Source organism: Rhinatrema bivittatum, chromosome 2 (assembly GCF_901001135.1).
Source record: "Rhinatrema bivittatum chromosome 2, aRhiBiv1.1, whole genome shotgun sequence".
NCBI classification, from domain to species: Eukaryota; Metazoa; Chordata; class Amphibia; order Gymnophiona; family Rhinatrematidae; genus Rhinatrema; species Rhinatrema bivittatum.
The window spans coordinates 3,127,815-3,144,458 of record NC_042616.1 but is presented as its reverse complement, the minus strand read 5'-3'; the positions used below and the strand labels follow the sequence as shown (position 1 = coordinate 3,144,458).

Here is a 16,644-nt window from a genome sequence, read left to right as displayed (position 1 = left end):
AAATACTGAGGGACTGCAGGTCTGCACCTCCACCACCTGCTGGAGACAGAGAAATACTGAGGGACTGCAGGTCTGCAGCTCCACCACCTGCTGGAGACAGAGAAATACTGAGGGACTGCAGGTGGCACTCTGGGATATCTAGCAGGGCCTGAAAGGTTTGTTCTGTGCCTCCATCTGCTGGTAGGGATGCATAAACCCACTCGTCTGGACTGATCTGTGACAGCACAGACTCTACTCCCCCAGGAGGAAGGAGCTATGCATGGATGTCTTCCCCCCCACGACCACCACACACCCAAGGAGGAGGCAGATCAAAGACACTCAGGCCCCTGTTGCTTCCCTATCACAAGTAAGTAATGTTCTAGGACCTCTGTAGATAACCCTGTAACATGAAGGAAGGACTCCCAGGCCCCACGGCTGCCCCCGTAACGTGAAGGAAGGACTCCCGGGCCCCACGGTTGCCCCCGTAACGTGAAGGAAGGACTCCCGGGCCCCACGGCTGCCCCCGTAACGTGAAGGAAGGACTCCCGGGCCCCACGGCTGCCCCCGTAACGTGAAGGAAGGACTCCCGGGCCCCACGGCTGCCCCCGTAACGTGAAGGAAGGACTCCCGGGCCCCACGGCTGCCCCTGTAACATGAAGGAAGGACTCCCAATCCCTGCAGTTGTACCTGTAATGAGGGGGCAAGACACCAGGCTGAGATGCTTCAGACTCTGGAAGGCCCGCAGCTGTCTCAGGAGGTCATTGGTGGCGTACGGGTAGCAGTTCAGAACAATCTTCAGAACAGGACATCCAAAGAACAGTTCTAGGACCCTCGGCCGCAAGACCCTCTCCTGGATCATGTATGCAATGAGCCGCTCGGCCAGCTCTGGAGTCAGCGAGGAGAGACTGCTACAGTACTGCATGCTGGGAGCTGGAAAGAGAGAGGAGAGACTGCTACAATACTGCATGCTGGGAGCTGGAAAGAGATAGGTGAGAGACTGCTACAATACTGCATGCTGGGAGCTGGAAAGAGAGAGGTGAGAGACTGCTACAATACTGCATGCTGGGAGCTGGAAAGAGAGAGGTGAGAGACTGCTACAATACTGCATGCTGGGAGCTGGAAAGAGAGAGGCGAGAGGAGAGACTGCTACAATACTGCATGCTGGGAGCTGGAAAGAGAGAGGTGAGAGGAGAGACTGCTACAATACTGCATGCTGGAAGCTGGAAAGAGAGAGGTGAGAGACTACTACAATACTGCATGCTGGGAACTGGAAATAGAGAGATGAGAGACTGCTACAGTACTCCATGCTGGGAGCTGAAAGAGAGAGGTGAGAGACTGCTACAATACTGCATGCTGGGAGCTGGAAAGAGAGAGATGAGAGACTGCTACAGTACTGCATGCTGGGAGCTGAAAGAGAGAGGTGAGAGGAGAGACTGCTACAATACTGCATGCTGGGAGCTGGAAAGAGAGGTGAGAGACTGCTACAATACTACATGCTGGGAACTGGAAAGAGAGAGGTGAGAGGAGAGACTGCTACAATACTGCATGCTGGGAGCTGGAAAGAGAGTTGAGAGGAGAGACTGCTACAATCCTGCATGCTGGGAGCTGGAAAGAGAGAGGTGAGAGGAGAGACTGCTAAAATACTGCATGCTGGGAGCTGGAAAGAGAGAGGTGAGAGGAGAGACTGCTACAATACTGCATGCTGGGAGCTGGAAAGAGAAAGGTGAGAGGAGAGACTGCTACAATACTGCATGCTGGGAGCTAGAATGAGAGAGGTGAGAGACTGCTACAATACTGCATGCTGGGAACTGGAAAGAGAGAGGTGAGAGGAGAGACTGCTACAATACTGCAAGCTGGGAGCTAGAATGAGAGAGGTGAGAGACTGCTACAATACTGCATGCTGGGAACTGGAAAGAGAGAGGTGAGAGGAGAGACTGCTACAATACTGCATGCTGGGAGCTGGAAAGAGAGAGGTGAGAGGAGAGACTGCTACAGTACTGCATGCTGGGAGCTGAAAGAGAGAGGTGAGAGACTGCTACAGTACTGCATGCTGGGAGCTGAAAGAGAGAGGTGAGAGACTGCTACAATACTGCATGCTGGGAGCTGAAAGAGAGGTGAGAGACTGCTACAATACTGCATGCTGGGAGCTGGAATGAGAGAGGTGAGAGGAGAGACTGCTACAGTACTGCATGATGGGAGCAGAAAGAGAGAGGTGAGAGACTGCTACAATACTGCATGCTGGGAGCTGGAAAGAGAGAGGTGAGAGACTGCTACAATACTGCATGCTGGGAGCTGGAAAGAGAGAGGTGAGTGACTGCTACAATACTGCAGGCTGGGAGCTGGAAAGAGAGAGGTGAGAGACTGCTACAATACTGCATGCTGGGAGCTGGAAAGAGAGAGGTGAGAGGAGAGACTGCTATAATACTGCATGCTGGGAGCTGGAAAGCGAGAGGTGAGAGACTGCTACAATACTGCATGCTTGGAGCTGGAAAGAGAGAGGTGAGAGGAGAGACTGCTACAGTACTGCATGCTGGGAGCTGAAAGAGAGAGGTGAGAGGAGAGACTGCTACAATACTGCATGCTGGGAGCTGAAAGAGAGGTGAGAGACTGCTACAATACTGCATGCTGGGAGCTGGAAAGAGAGAGGTGAGAGACTGCTACAATACTGCATGCTGGGAGCTGGAAAGAGAGAGGTGAGAGACTGCTACAATACTGCATGCTGGGAGCTGGAAAGAGAGAGGTGAGAGGAGAAACTGCTATAATACTGCATGCTGGGAGCTGGAATGAGAGAGGTGAGAGGAGAGACTGCTACAGTACTGCATGATGGGAGCTGAAAGAGAGAGGTGAGAGACTGCTACAATACTGCATGCTGGGAGCTGGAAAGAGAGAGGTGAGAGACTGCTACAATACTGCATGCTGGGAGCTGGAAAGAGAGAGGTGAGAGACTGCTACAATACTGCATGCTGGGAGCTGGAAAGAGAGAGGTGAGAGGAGAAACTGCTATAATACTGCATGCTGGGAGCTGGAAAGCGAGAGGTGAGAGGAGAGTGCTACAATACTGCATGCTGGGAGCTGGAAAGAGAGGAGAGACTGCTACAATACTGCATGCTGGGAGCTGGAAAGAGAGAGGAGAGACTGCTACAATACAGCATGCTGGGAGCTGAAAGAGAGAGGTGAGAGGTGAGACTGCTACAGTACTGCATGCTGGGAGCTGAAAGAGAGAGGTGAGAGGAGAGACTGCTACAGTACTGCATGCTGGGAGCTGAAAGAGAGAGGTGAGAGACTGCTACAGTACTGCATGCTGGGAGCTGAAAAAGAGAGAGGTGAGAGGAGAGACTGCTACAATACTGCATGCTGGGAGCTGGAAAGAGAGAGGTGAGAGACTGCTACAATACTGCATGCTGGGAGCTGGAAAGAGAGAGGCGAGAGACTGCTACAGTACTGCATGCTGGGAGCTGGAAAGAGAGAGGAGAGACTGCTACAATACTGCATGCTGGGAGCTGGAAGGAGAGAGGAGAGACTGCTACAATACTGCATGCTGGGAGCTGAAAGAGATGTGAGAGGAGAGACTGCTACAGTACTGCATGCTGGGAGCTGAAAGAGAGAGTTGAGAGGAGAGACTGCTACATTACTGCATGCTGGGAGCTGAAAGAGAGGTGAGAGGTGAGAGACTGCTACAGTACTGCATGCTGGGAGCTGGAAAGAGAGAGGTGAGAGGAGAGACTGCTACAATACTGCATGCTGGGAGCTGGAAAGAGAGAGGTGAGAGACTGCTACAATACTGCATGCTGGGAGCTGGAAAGAGAGAGGAGAGAGGAGAGACTGCTACAATACTGCATGCTGGGAGCTGGAAAGAGAAAGGTGAGAGACTGCTACAATACTGCATGCTTGGAGCTGGAAAGAGAGAGGTGAGAGGAGAGACTGCTACAGTACTGCATGCTGGGAGCTGGAAAGAGAGAGGCGAGAGGAGAGTGTTACAATACTGCATGCTGGGAGCTGGAAAGAGAGAGGTGAGAGGAGAGTTTTATAATACTGCATGCTGGGAGCTGGAAAGAGAGAGGAGAGAGGAGAGACTGCTACAATACTGCATGCTGGGAGCTGGAAAGAGAGAGGTGAGAGACTGCTACAATACTGCATGCTTGGAGCTGGAAAGAGAGAGGTGAGAGGAGAGACTGCTACAGTACTGCATGCTGGGAGCTGGAAAGAGAGAGGCGAGAGGAGAGTGTTACAATACTGCATGCTGGGAGCTGGAAAGAGAGAGGTGAGAGACTGCTACAGTACTGCATGCTGGGAGCTGGAAAGAGAGAGGTGAGGTGAGAGACTGCTACAATACTGCATGCTGGGAGCTGGAAACAGAGAGAGGTGAGAGGAGAGACTGCTACAATACTGCATACTGGGAACTGGAAAGAGAGAGGGGAGAGGAGAGAATGCTACAATACTGCATGCTGGTAGCTGGAAAGAGAGAGCTGAGAGGAGAGACTGCTACAACACTGCATGCTGGGAGCTGGAAAGAGGGAGGTGAGAGGAGAGAGTGCTACAACACTGCATGCTAGGAGCTGGAAAGAGAGGTGAGAGACTGCTACAATACTGTATGCTGGGAGCTGGAAAGAGAGAGATGAGAGGAGAGACTGCTACAATACTGCATGCTGGGAGCTGGAAAGAGAGAGGTGATAGGAGAGACTGCTACAATACTGCATGCTGGGAGCTGGAAAGAGAGGTGAGAGGAGAGACTGCTACAATACTGCATGCTGGGAGCTGGAAAGAGAGAGGTGAGAGGAGAGAATGCTACAATACTGCATGCTGGAAGCTGGAAAGAGAGGTGAGAGGAAAGACTGCTACAACACTGCATGCTGGGAGCTGGAAAGAGAGAAGCGAGAGACTGCTACAATACTGCATGCTGGGAGCTGGAAAGAGAGGTGAGAGACTGCTACAATACTGCATGCTGGGAGCTGGAAAGAGAGGTGAGAGACTGCTACAATACTGCATGCTGGGAGCTGGAAAGAGGGAGGTGAGAGGAGAGACTGCTACAACACTGCATGCTGGGAGCTGGAAAGAGGGAGGTGAGAGGAAAGACTGCTACAACACTGCATGCTGGGAGCTGGAAAGAGAGAAGCGAGAGACTGCTACAATACTGCATGCTGGGAGCTGGAAAGAGAGAAGCGAGAGGCTGCTACAACACTGCATGCTGGGAGCTGGAAAGAGGGAGGTGAGAGGAGAGACTGCTACAACACTGCATGCTGGGAGCTGGAAAGAGGGAGGTGAGAGGAGAGAGTGCTACAACACTGTATGCTAGGAGCTGGAAAGAGAGGTGAGAGACTGCTACAATACTGTATGCTGGGAGCTGGAAAGAGAGAGATGAGAGGAGAGGAGAGACTGCTAGAATACTGCATGCTGGGAGCTAGAAAGAGATAAGAGAGAAGAGACTGCTACAATACTGCATGCTGGGAGCTGGAAAGAGAGTTGAGAAGAGAGACTGCTGCATTGTGAGTGCTGGAGCTGCAAAGCAGTAAATGTGGGAGGAGAGACTGCTGCATCGTGAGTGCTGGAGCTGCAAAGCAGTAAACGTGAGAGGAGAGACTGCTGCATCGTGAGTGCTGGAGCTGCAAAGCAGTAAACGTGAGAGGAGAGACTGCTGCATCATTAATGCTGGAGTTGAAAAGAGGTGAGTGGAAACATTGTTGCATGCTGGGAGTGACAGAAAAGATGTGAGAGAATAGACTGCTGCTGCAGCACTGCATACTGAGAGAGGCAGAGAGAGAGAGCTGTGAGGAGAGACTGCTGCAATACTGCATTCTGAGAAAGACAGAGGGCTGTAAGAAGCGACTGTTGCAGGATTTCATGCTGAGAGAGGCAGAGAGACAGAGGGCTGTGAGAAGAGACTTCTGTAGCACTGAATACCGAGGACAGAGGGCTTTGAGGAGAAACTGCTGCAGGACTGCAAGAGAGGCAGAGAGACAGAGCGTTCTGAGGATTGAGTGCTGGAGCAGGGCATGCTGAGAGAGGCAGAGAGAGAGAGAGCTGTGAGGAGAGACTGCTGCAGCACTGCATCCTGAGAGAGGCAGAGAGAGAAAGAGCTGTGAGGAGAGACTGCTGCAGTACTGCATGCTGAGAAAGACAGAGGGCTGTAAGAAGCGTTGCTGTAGGATTTCATGCTGAGAGAGGCAGAAAGACAGAGGCCTGAGAGGAGAGACTGCTGCAGCACTGCATGATGAGAGAGACAGAGAGCTGTGAGACTGCCACAGGACTGCATGTTGAGAGAGGCAGAGAGAGAACTGTGAGGAGAGACTGCTGCAGGACTGCAAGAGAGACAGAGGGTTCTGAGGATTGAGTGCTACAGAAATGCATACTGAGGCAGAGGGACAGAGGTCTGTGAGGAGAGACTGCTGCAGCACTGCATGCTGAGAGATATATAAGGAAGGAGTGAGGCTAGATGAGAGAAAAGAAAATGGAAGAGAAATAATATTGGTGAAGCCTTGGGGCAGGAGGAAGAGAGATGGGGCTGGGGAGAAATATGACTGAAATAGACTGTTGGGGGGGGGGGGGGGGGGAGACAGACATTTGCAGTAGTGGCTGAAGAAGGCAGAGATCTACAATGGAGTGATGAAGGAGAACCGCTGCAAAAGGAGGGAGAGAGATGAGATGGGAAGAAACGACATATGGGGAGGGACGTGATTGGGATGAGAGGAAGAGAGAAAAGTGAAAAGGGAGAAAGAGAAGCAAGAATGGATGGGGGAGCAGGGAGAAGAGAAGCAGTGAAGGAAGGGAGGAGTAGGGAGAAGAAAAGCAGTGAAGAAAGAGGAGTAGGGAGAAGAAAAGCAGTGAAGGAAGGGAGGAGTAGGGAGAAGAGAAGCAGTGAAGGAAGGGAGGAGTAGGGAGAAGAGAAGCAGTGAAGGAAGGGAGGAGTAAGGAGCTGAGAATTACTGAAAGAATAGAGGAGTATGCAGAAGAGAAGCAGTGAAGAAAGGGAGGAGTAGGAGACAAGAAGCAGTGAAGGAATGGATGAGTAGGGAGACAAGAAGCAGTGAAGGAAGTAAGCAGTATGGAGACGAGAAGCAGTGAAGGAATGGAGGAGTAGAGAGACGAGAGGCAGTGAAGGAAGGAAGCAGTATGGAGACGAGAAGCAGTGAAGGAATGGAGGAGTAGGGAGACGAGAGGCAGTGAAGGAAGGAAGCAGTATGGAGACGAGAAGCAGTGAAGGAATGGAGGAGTAGAGAGACGAGAGGCAGTGAAGGAAGGAAGCAGTATAGAGACGAGAGGCAGTGAAGGAAGGAAGCAGTATAGAGATGAGAAGCAGTGAAGGAATGGAGGAGTAGGGAGACGAGAGGCAGTGAAGGAAGGAAGCAGTATGGAGACGAAAAGCTGTGTAGGAATAGAGGAGTAGGGAGACATGAAGCAGTGTAAAAATGGAGGAGTATGGAGACGAGAAGCAGTGAAGGAAGGAGTAGGAAAAAGAGAAGCAGTGAAGGAGGAGATGAGTAGGGAGAAGAGAAGCAGTGAAGGAAGGGAGGAGTAGGGAGATGAAAAGCAGTGAAAAAACAGACTAAGGTGAAGAGAAGGAGTGAAGAAATGGAAGAGTATGGAGACAAGCAGTGAAGGAAGGAAGGAGTAGCGAAAAGAGAAGCAGCAGAGAAGGAAAGAGTAAAGAGAAGAGAAGCAATGAAGGAAGGGAGGAGTAGGCAGATGAGAAGCAGTGAAGGGAGGGAGGAGTAGGCAGATGAGAAGCTGTGAAAGGAAGGGAGGAAGGAGTAGGCAGATGAGAAGCAGTGAAGGGATGGAGGAGTAGAGAGACGAGAAGTAGGGAGATGAGAAGCAGTGAAGGAATGGAGGAGTAGGGAGACTAAAAGCAAGGCCTGGATCTCAGATATCCAGCGGGCCGAGCAGATAGCCACCAAAAATACTGTTTTCAAGGTGAGGTCCTTTAACGTGGCCCTCTTAAGAGGTTCAAAAGGTGGGTCACACAAAACTCTCAGTACCAAATTAAGATTCCACGAAGGACACAGTGGTCGGACTGGGGGATGTAGATGCTTCACCATCCCCCTCCCCCCCCGAAGAAAATGAACCACATCTGGATGCGAAGTGAGAGACTGTCCATGAATTCTACCTACCAGAGAACCTAAGGCCGCTACTTGAACCCATAGGAAACTGAAAGACAAACCTTTTGCCAAACCCTTAAGAACGTCAAAATATGAGCTATCGACGGCGAACGGAGGGAAACACCCTGCTCTCAACACCAGGTCTCAAAGACCTTCCAAACCCTGATATAGAAAAGGGTAGAGCTTTTCCTAGCTTGTAACAGAGTTGTAATCACTGCCTCCGAGTATCCTTTCTTTCTTAATCACCACCTCTCAAAAGCCAGGCCGCTAGACAAAAGTGATCTGCCTGGTCGAAAAATATAGGCCCTTGATGAAGCAAATGTGGAAGATATCCGAGCCTCAGGGGACCGTCCAACATGAGATTGATCAGGTGGGCAAACCACGGATGCCTCGGCCACTCAGGTGCCACCAGAATCACCCTTCCTGGATGTACCTCTATTTGGTGAAGGATCTTGCTGACTAGAGGCCAAGGAGGGAAGACATACAGGAGCACCGAAGTCAGCCAGGGGAACACTAGTGATCGACTCTTTCTGCCCCATGCTCTCTTCTGCGGCTGTAGAAGCGGGAGCCTTGGTATTCTGAAGCATAGCCTTCAGGTCTAAATGAGGAAGCCCCCACCTGCGCATGATGAGGTCCATCACTTGGTCGGAGAGCTACCATTCCCCTGGATCTAGCCTTTGCCGACTTAGGTAATCCGCTTGTACGTTGTTCGTTCCGGCAATGTGAGACGCGGCTAGAAGAGCAAGATTTTTCTCCACCCAGTCCATGAGTAGCTCCGTTTTTTGCCGCTACTGCTTGACTCTTGGTACCACCTTGACGATTGATATAGGCTACAGTTGTTGCATTGTCAGACAGGCCTGACCGCTTGGTTGCGAAGGAGAGGACAAAAGTGCCTGAGAGCCAGACAAGCAGCCCTGCTCTCCAAGCGATTGTTGGACCAACTCGCTTCCTCCGCCGACCACAGGCCCTGGACTGACTGGGATTGACAGACTGTTCCCCAACCAGAGAGACTGGCATCTGTGGTTACCACCATCCATTGGGGAACTTAGAGGTCCACCCCTCGGCTCAGATGTTCTGGGACAAGCAACCATCCAAGACTGCACCTGGCAGACTCGGTGAGAGGTAAGCGGGTCTGAAACTCCTCCAACTTCGGATCCCAGTGGGCCAGCAATGCTCGTTGCTTCCAAAAATGGACCGGGGGGGGGGGACAAGGTGGGGGGGGGGGGAGAGGACCGGACCACAGGTATCTCCACCCCAGGCGCCTTACCTGAAGGAGCCCTGCGGGATCACCAACCCCAGCTCCTAGATCCTACTACCAGAGGGGATAGTCCAGCTAGGACCTGCTCACCCTCTGGGAGGATTAGGGTAACCTGCTTGATCTGGTTTGCTCCCTGAATCTTTCCTTTTTATTTTTGTGAAGAGATTTACTTAACCACACAGAAAGATCAAGCCTGCAGGGATTGCCACCTCCATCTGCTGGAGACAGAGAAACACTGAAGAGATGCAGGTGGCGCTCCACGTTAAGAGGGGGTGCCCTTCAAGGTTTTCTCTGTCTCCATCTGCTGGAAGGGAGGCATAACCCAGAGTCTGGGAATAAACAGGTCCAGCTCATCCCTTCTGAAGAGGCGGACCACCTTGGGGTCATCTCTCTCAGCTACGTGGGGGCTATGTCTAGAAATATGGTCCTGGTCATCCCCATGGTCCGCTCCCTGCGGAGGCTTGTCCTTCGGCTCCTGATCCTCTAAGCTCGGAATCCTCGGAGGAGTCATCCATCGGATGGGACGACGCGGTCCGAAGGGGGCGCTTCACTTTTGGGGCCCCTTCTCTCTCCGGGGATCTGGATATTTTAGGGACCTGGACCCCTGCAAACAAAGAAGAGCTTCCTCCCTGATGTCTCTTAGCTGATTTCCTGGCTTCAAAAGCCTTGTGAAGCAGCATAATGAACTCTGAAGAAAAGGAGGAGGAGCCTGAAGCCCCCTCAGGGTTCTCCTCAGCCGCACCGGCCGTATCCTCTATCAGTCTGCCTCCCTCCCCCCGGAGGCCACCCGCTGAGGGGATAAGGGACTTCCCCTCCCCCTCCGCGCAAAAAGATGCCAAAATGGTGTCCGTTCCCATGCTGAGTGGGAACGGATCAGGCGAAGAGTCCCACGGTCGCCTGGGTCTCCCGACTCTTGGTGCATCTTGAAACCGCCGCCCCCAGTGGCTACTGAACTGCCCACCCCCCCGGGAAGGCAATCGGAGCACAGGCCATCTCAGGACACGTGCACACGCGACAGGCCACGCCATCGGCAGCGGAGAAAACCAAGGCAGGAGGAAAAATACTCAGCGGCTCTACCCCCCCCCCCCCCCTTTCGGAAGAAAATGGAGACAAAGGGTCGCAGGTAGCACACCACTCTAAGAGGGGGTGCTTTCAAGTTTTTCCACTGTCTCCATCTGCTGGAAGGGAGGCAAAACCCAGCAGTCTGGACTGATCCGGGTACATACAGGGAAGAGTTTCTACCATTTTGTCCAGAGCCGACATCACCAGTGTGTACTTTTCTGTGTCACTCCTACAGTGCTTTTTAAAAACTTGGTGTTACATTTGCAATCCTCAAGTCTTCAGGCACAATGCCATCTTTTAGTGACTGATTACCAGCAGTATGTCTGCAATTTAATATTAGAGTTGTTTCAGAACTTGGGGAGAATACCATCTGGTCCTGCTGCTCTCATTTATTCTAATAGATTGATTACCAGCAGTATGTCTGCAATTTAATATTAGAGTTGTTTCAGAACTTGGGGAGAATACCATCTGGTCCTGCTGCTCTCATTTGCTCTAATAGATTGATTACCAGCAGTATGTCTGCAATTTAATATTAGAGTTGTTTCAGAACTTGGGGAGAATACCATCTGGTCCTGCTGCTCTCATTTATTCTAATAGATTGATTACCAGCAGTATGTCTGCAATTTAATATTAGAGTTGTTTCAGAACTTGGGAAGAATACCATCTGGTCCTGCTGCTCTCATTTATTCTAAAAGATTGATTACCAGCAGTATGTCTGCAATTTAATATTAGAGTTGTTTCAGAACTTGGGGAGAATACCATCTGGTCCTGCTGCTCTCATTTGCTCTAAAAGATTGAATACCAGCAGTATGTCTGCAATTTAATATTACAGTTGTTTCAGAACTTGGGGAGAATACCATCTGGTCCTGCTGCTCTCATTTGCTCTAAAAGATTGATTACCAGTAGTATGACTGCAATTTAATATTACAGTTGTTTCAGAACTTGGGGAGAATACCATCTGGTCCTGCTGCTCTCATTTGCTCTAAAAGATTGATTACCAGTAGTATGTCTGAAATTTAATATTACAGTTGTTTCAGAACTTGGGGAGAATACCATCTGGTCCTGCTGCTCTCATTTGCTCTAATAGATTGATTACCAGTAGTATGTCTACAATTTAATATTACAGTTGTTTCAGAACTTGGGGAGAACACCATCTGCTCCTGCTGCTCTCATTTGCTCTAACAGATGAAGAGAAAAGCGACAGAGAAGGGGGAGAAAAAAGAACCAATGAGAGGGAGTATGAGGAGAAAGAGAAGACAAGCAATGGAAGGAGCATGGAGCAAGAGAAAGTAATGGGGAAGGGAGAAGCAATAAGAGGGTGTAATGGGGGAGGGAGAAGCAAAAAGAGGGAGTAATGGGGGAGGGAGAAGCAAAAAGAGGGAGTAATGGGGGAGGGAGAAGCAAAAAGAGGGAGTAATGGGGGAGGGAGAAGCAAAAAGAGGGAGTAATGGGGGAGGGAGAAGCGAGGGAAAAGTGATGGGAGGAATGTAAAGGGGGGGGGGAATAGAAGCAGGAAGTGAAGCAGAGAGTAAGCGAGGCAGGAGAGAGTGGGAGAAGCCAGAAGCAATGGGGATGAAGGTGCAGGTTTGGAACAGGCTTTGTACCTGTCATCAGCAGCACCGTGGCCCTGAGTGTGAGGTGGAAGAGTGAAGGCACTTGGGAGGCTCGGGAAAGTTTTCGTACCGGGGAAGTCTGCAGCAAGCTCCTCCCGTCCTCCTGAGCTGGATGCTGAAGCCGTTGAGCTGCAGCCTGCACCATGATATGCGGGAGATCCTGAGGAGAAGGAAGACTGCCAGAAGATGCGGGAGGGGCTGAGGGATCCTCATCCCTAGCGAGAGTCAAAATTGTCCGTTTAAAACCAGAGCGCTGCCTAAAACTACTCTCACTGCTCAACAGGTACAGCCAGCACCTCCCACACACCCACTCTCACTGCTCCCCCGGTACAGCCAGCACTTCCCTCACACCCACTCTCACCGCTCCCCCAGGTACAGCCAGCACCTCCCACACACCCACTCTCACTGCTCCCCCAGGTACAGCCAGCACCTCCCACACACCCACTCTCACTGCTCCCCCAGGTACAGCCAGCACCTCCCACACACCCACTCTCACTGCTCAACAGGTACAGCCAGCACCTCCCACACACCCACTCTCACTGCTCCCCCGGTACAGCCAGCACCTCCCACACACCCACTCTCACTGCTCCCCCAGGTACGGCCAGCACCTCCCACACACCCACTCTCACTGCTCCCCCGGGTACAGCCAGCACCTCCCACACACCCACTCTCACTGCTCCCCCAGGTACAGCCAGCACCTCCCACACACCCACTCTCACTGCTCCCCCAGGTACAGCCAGCACCTCCCACACACCCACTCTCACCTCTCCCCCAGGTACAGCCAGCACCTCCCACACACCCACTCTCACTGCTCCCCCAGGTACAGCCAGCATCTCCCACACACCCACTCTCACTGCTCCCCCGGTACAGCCAGCACCTCCCACACACCCACTCTCACCTCTCCCCCAGGTACAGCCAGCACCTCCCACACACCCACTCTCACTGCTCAACAGGTACAGCCAGCACCTCCCACACACCCACTCTCACTGCTCAACAGGTACAGCCAGCACCTCCCACACACCCACTCTCACCTCTCCCCCAGGTACAGCCAGCACCTCCCACACACCCACTCTCACTGCTCAACAGGTACAGCCAGCACCTCCCACACACCCACTCTCACTGCTCAACAGGTACAGCCAGCACCTCCCACACACCCACTCTCACTGCTCAACAGGTACAGCCAGCACCTCCCACACACCCACTCTCACTGCTCAACAGGTACAGCCAGCACCTCCCACACACCCACTCTCACTGCTCAACAGGTACAGCCAGCACCTCCCACACACCCACTCTCACTGCTCCCCCAGGTACAGCCAGCACCTCCCACACACCCACTCTCACTGCTCCCCCAGGTACAGCCAGCACCTCCCACACACCCACTCTCACTGCTCCCCCAGGTACAGCCAGCACCTCCCACACACCCACTCTCACCTCTCCCCCAGGTACAGCCAGCACCTCCCACACACCCACTCTCACTGCTCCCCCGGTACAGCCAGCACTTCCCTCACACCCCACTCTCACCTCTCCCCCAGGTACAGCCAGAACCTCCCACACACCCACTCTCACTGCTCACCAGGTACAGCCAGCACCTCCCACACACCCACTCTCACCTCTCCCCCAGGTACAGCCAGCACTTCCCTCACACCCACTCTCACCGCTCCCCCAGGTACAGCCAGCACCTCCCACACACCCACTCTCACCGCTCCCCCAGGTACAGCCAGCACCTCCCACACACCCACTCTCACCGCTCCCCCGGTACAGCCAGCACTTCCCTCACACCCACTCTCACCTCTCCCCCAGGTACAGCCAGCACCTCCCACACACCCACTCTCACCGCTCCCCCAGGTACAGCCAGCACCTCCCACACACCCACTCTCACTGCTCAACAGGTACAGCCAGCACCTCCCACACACCCACTCTCACCGCTCCCCCAGGTACAGCCAGCACCTCCCACACACCCACTCTCACCGCTCCCCCAGGTACAGCCAGCACCTCCCACACACCCACTCTCACTGCTCCCCCAGGTACAGCCAGCACCTCCCACACACCCACTCTCACCGCGCCCCCAGGTACAGCCAGCACCTCCCACACACCCACTCTCACCGCTCCCCCAGGTACAGCCAGCACCTCCCACACACCCACTCTCACCTCTCCCCCAGGTACAGCCAGAGCCTCCCACACACCCACTCTCACCGCTCCCCCAGGTACAGCCAGCACCTCCCACACACCCACTCTCACCGCTCCCCCAGGTACAGCCAGCACCTCCCACACACCCACTCTCACCTCTCCCCAGGTACAGCCAGCACCTCCCACACACCCACTCTCACCGCTCCCCCAGGTACAGCCAGCATCTCCCACACACCCACTCTCACCGCTCCCCCAGGTACAGCCAGCACCTCCCACACACCCACTCTCACCTCTCCCCCAGGTACAGCCAGCACCTCCCACACACCCACTCTCACCGCTCCCCCAGGTACAGCCAGCACCTCCCACACACCCACTCTCACTGCTCCCCCAGGTACAGCCAGCACCTCCCACACACCCCACTCTCACCTCTCCCCCAGGTACAGCCAGCATCTCCCACACACCCACTCTCACCTCTCCCCCAGGTACAGCCAGCACCTCCCACACACCCACTCTCACCGCTCCCCCAGGTACAGCCAGCACCTCCCTGACACCCACTCTCACCGCTCCCCCAGGTACAGCCAGCACCTCCCTGACACCCACTCTCACCGCTCCCCCAGGTACAGCCAGCACCTCCCACACACCCACTCTCACCGCTCCCCCAGGTACAGCCAGCACCTCCCACACACCCACTCTCACCTCTCCCCCAGGTACAGCCAGCACCTCCCTGACACCCACTCTCACCGCTCCCCCAGGTACAGCCAGCACCTCCCACACACCCACTCTCACCGTTCCCCCAGGTACAGCCAGCACCTCCCACACACCCACTCTCACTGCTCCCCCAGGTACAGCCAGCACCTCCCACACACCCACTCTCACCGCTCCCCCAGGTACAGCCAGCACCTCCCACACACCCCACTCTCACTGCTCCCCGAGGTACAGCCAGCACCTCCCACACACCCACTCTCACCTCTCCCCCAGGTACGGCCAGCACCTCCCACACACCCACTCTCACCGCTCCCCCAGGTACGGCCAGCACCTCCCACACACCCACTCTCACCGCTCCCCCAGGTACGGCCAGCACCTCCCACACACCCACTCTCACCGCTCCCCCAGGTACGGCCAGCACCTCCCACACACCCACTCTCACCGCTCCCCCAGGTACGGCCAGCACCTCCCACACACCCACTCTCACCGCTCCCCCAGGTACAGCCAGCACCTCCCACACACCCACTCTCACCGCTCCCCCAGGTACAGCCAGCACCTCCCACACACCCACTCTCACCGCTCCCCCAGGTACAGCCAGCACCTCCCACACACCCACTCTCACCGCTCCCCCAGGTACAGCCAGCACCTCCCACACACCCACTCTCACCGCTCCCCCAGGTACAGCCAGCACCTCCCACACACCCACTCTCACCGCTCCCCCAGGTACAGCCAGCACCTCCCACACACCCACTCTCACCGCTCCCCCAGGTACAGCCAGCACCTCCCACACACCCACTCTCACCGCTCCCCCAGGTACAGCCAGAACCTCCCACACACCCACTCTCACCGCTCCCCCAGGTACAGCCAGCACCTCCCACACACCCACTCTCACTGCTCCCCCAGGTACAGCCAGCACCTCCCACACACCCACTCTCACCTCTCCCCCAGGTACAGCCAGCACCTCCCACACACCCACTCTCACTGCTCCCCCGGTACAGCCAGCACTTCCCTCACACCCACTCTCACCTCTCCCCCAGGTACAGCCAGAACCTCCCACACACCCACTCTCACTGCTCACCAGGTACAGCCAGCACCTCCCACACACCCACTCTCACCTCTCCCCCAGGTACAGCCAGCACTTCCCTCACACCCCACTCTCACCGCTCCCCCAGGTACAGCCAGCACCTCCCACACACCCACTCTCACCGCTCCCCCAGGTACAGCCAGGCACCTCCCACACACCCACTCTCACCGCTCCCCCGGTACAGCCAGCACTTCCCTCACACCCACTCTCACCTCTCCCCCAGGTACAGCCAGCACCTCCCACACACCCACTCTCACCGCTCCCCCAGGTACAGCCAGCACCTCCCCACACACCCACTCTCACTGCTCAACAGGTACAGCCAGCACCTCCCACACACCCACTCTCACTGCTCAACAGGTACAGCCAGCACCTCCCACACACCCACTCTCACCGCTCCCCCAGGTACAGCCAGCACCTCCCACACACCCACTCTCACCGCTCCCCCAGGTACAGCCAGCACCTCCCACACACCCACTCTCACCGCTCCCCCAGGTACAGCCAGCACCTCCCACACACCCACTCTCACCGCGCCCCCAGGTACAGCCAGCACCTCCCACACACCCACTCTCACCCGCTCCCCCAGGTACAGCCAGCACCTCCCACACACCCACTCTCACCGCTCCCCCAGGTACAGCCAGCACCTCCCACACACCCACTCTCACCTCTCCCCCAGGTACAGCCAGCATCTCCCACACACCCACTCTCACCTCTCCCCCAGGTACA

At 54.7% G+C, this 16,644-nt stretch overlaps 1 protein-coding gene across 1 annotated transcript in view; it reads right to left on the bottom strand.

Annotated features, from left to right (window-relative positions):
* Positions 1 to 16,644, bottom strand: part of LOC115083435 — a 132,019-nt gene that overhangs the window by 78,104 nt on the left and 37,271 nt on the right. The window contains exons 5-6 of the mRNA XM_029587251.1: positions 11,997 to 12,220; positions 667 to 909 (exon numbers count right to left, since the gene is read on the bottom strand). Of these exons, the coding sequence (XP_029443111.1) occupies positions 667 to 909; positions 11,997 to 12,220 (467 nt within the window). The remainder of the gene's footprint in view (positions 1 to 666; positions 910 to 11,996; positions 12,221 to 16,644) is intronic.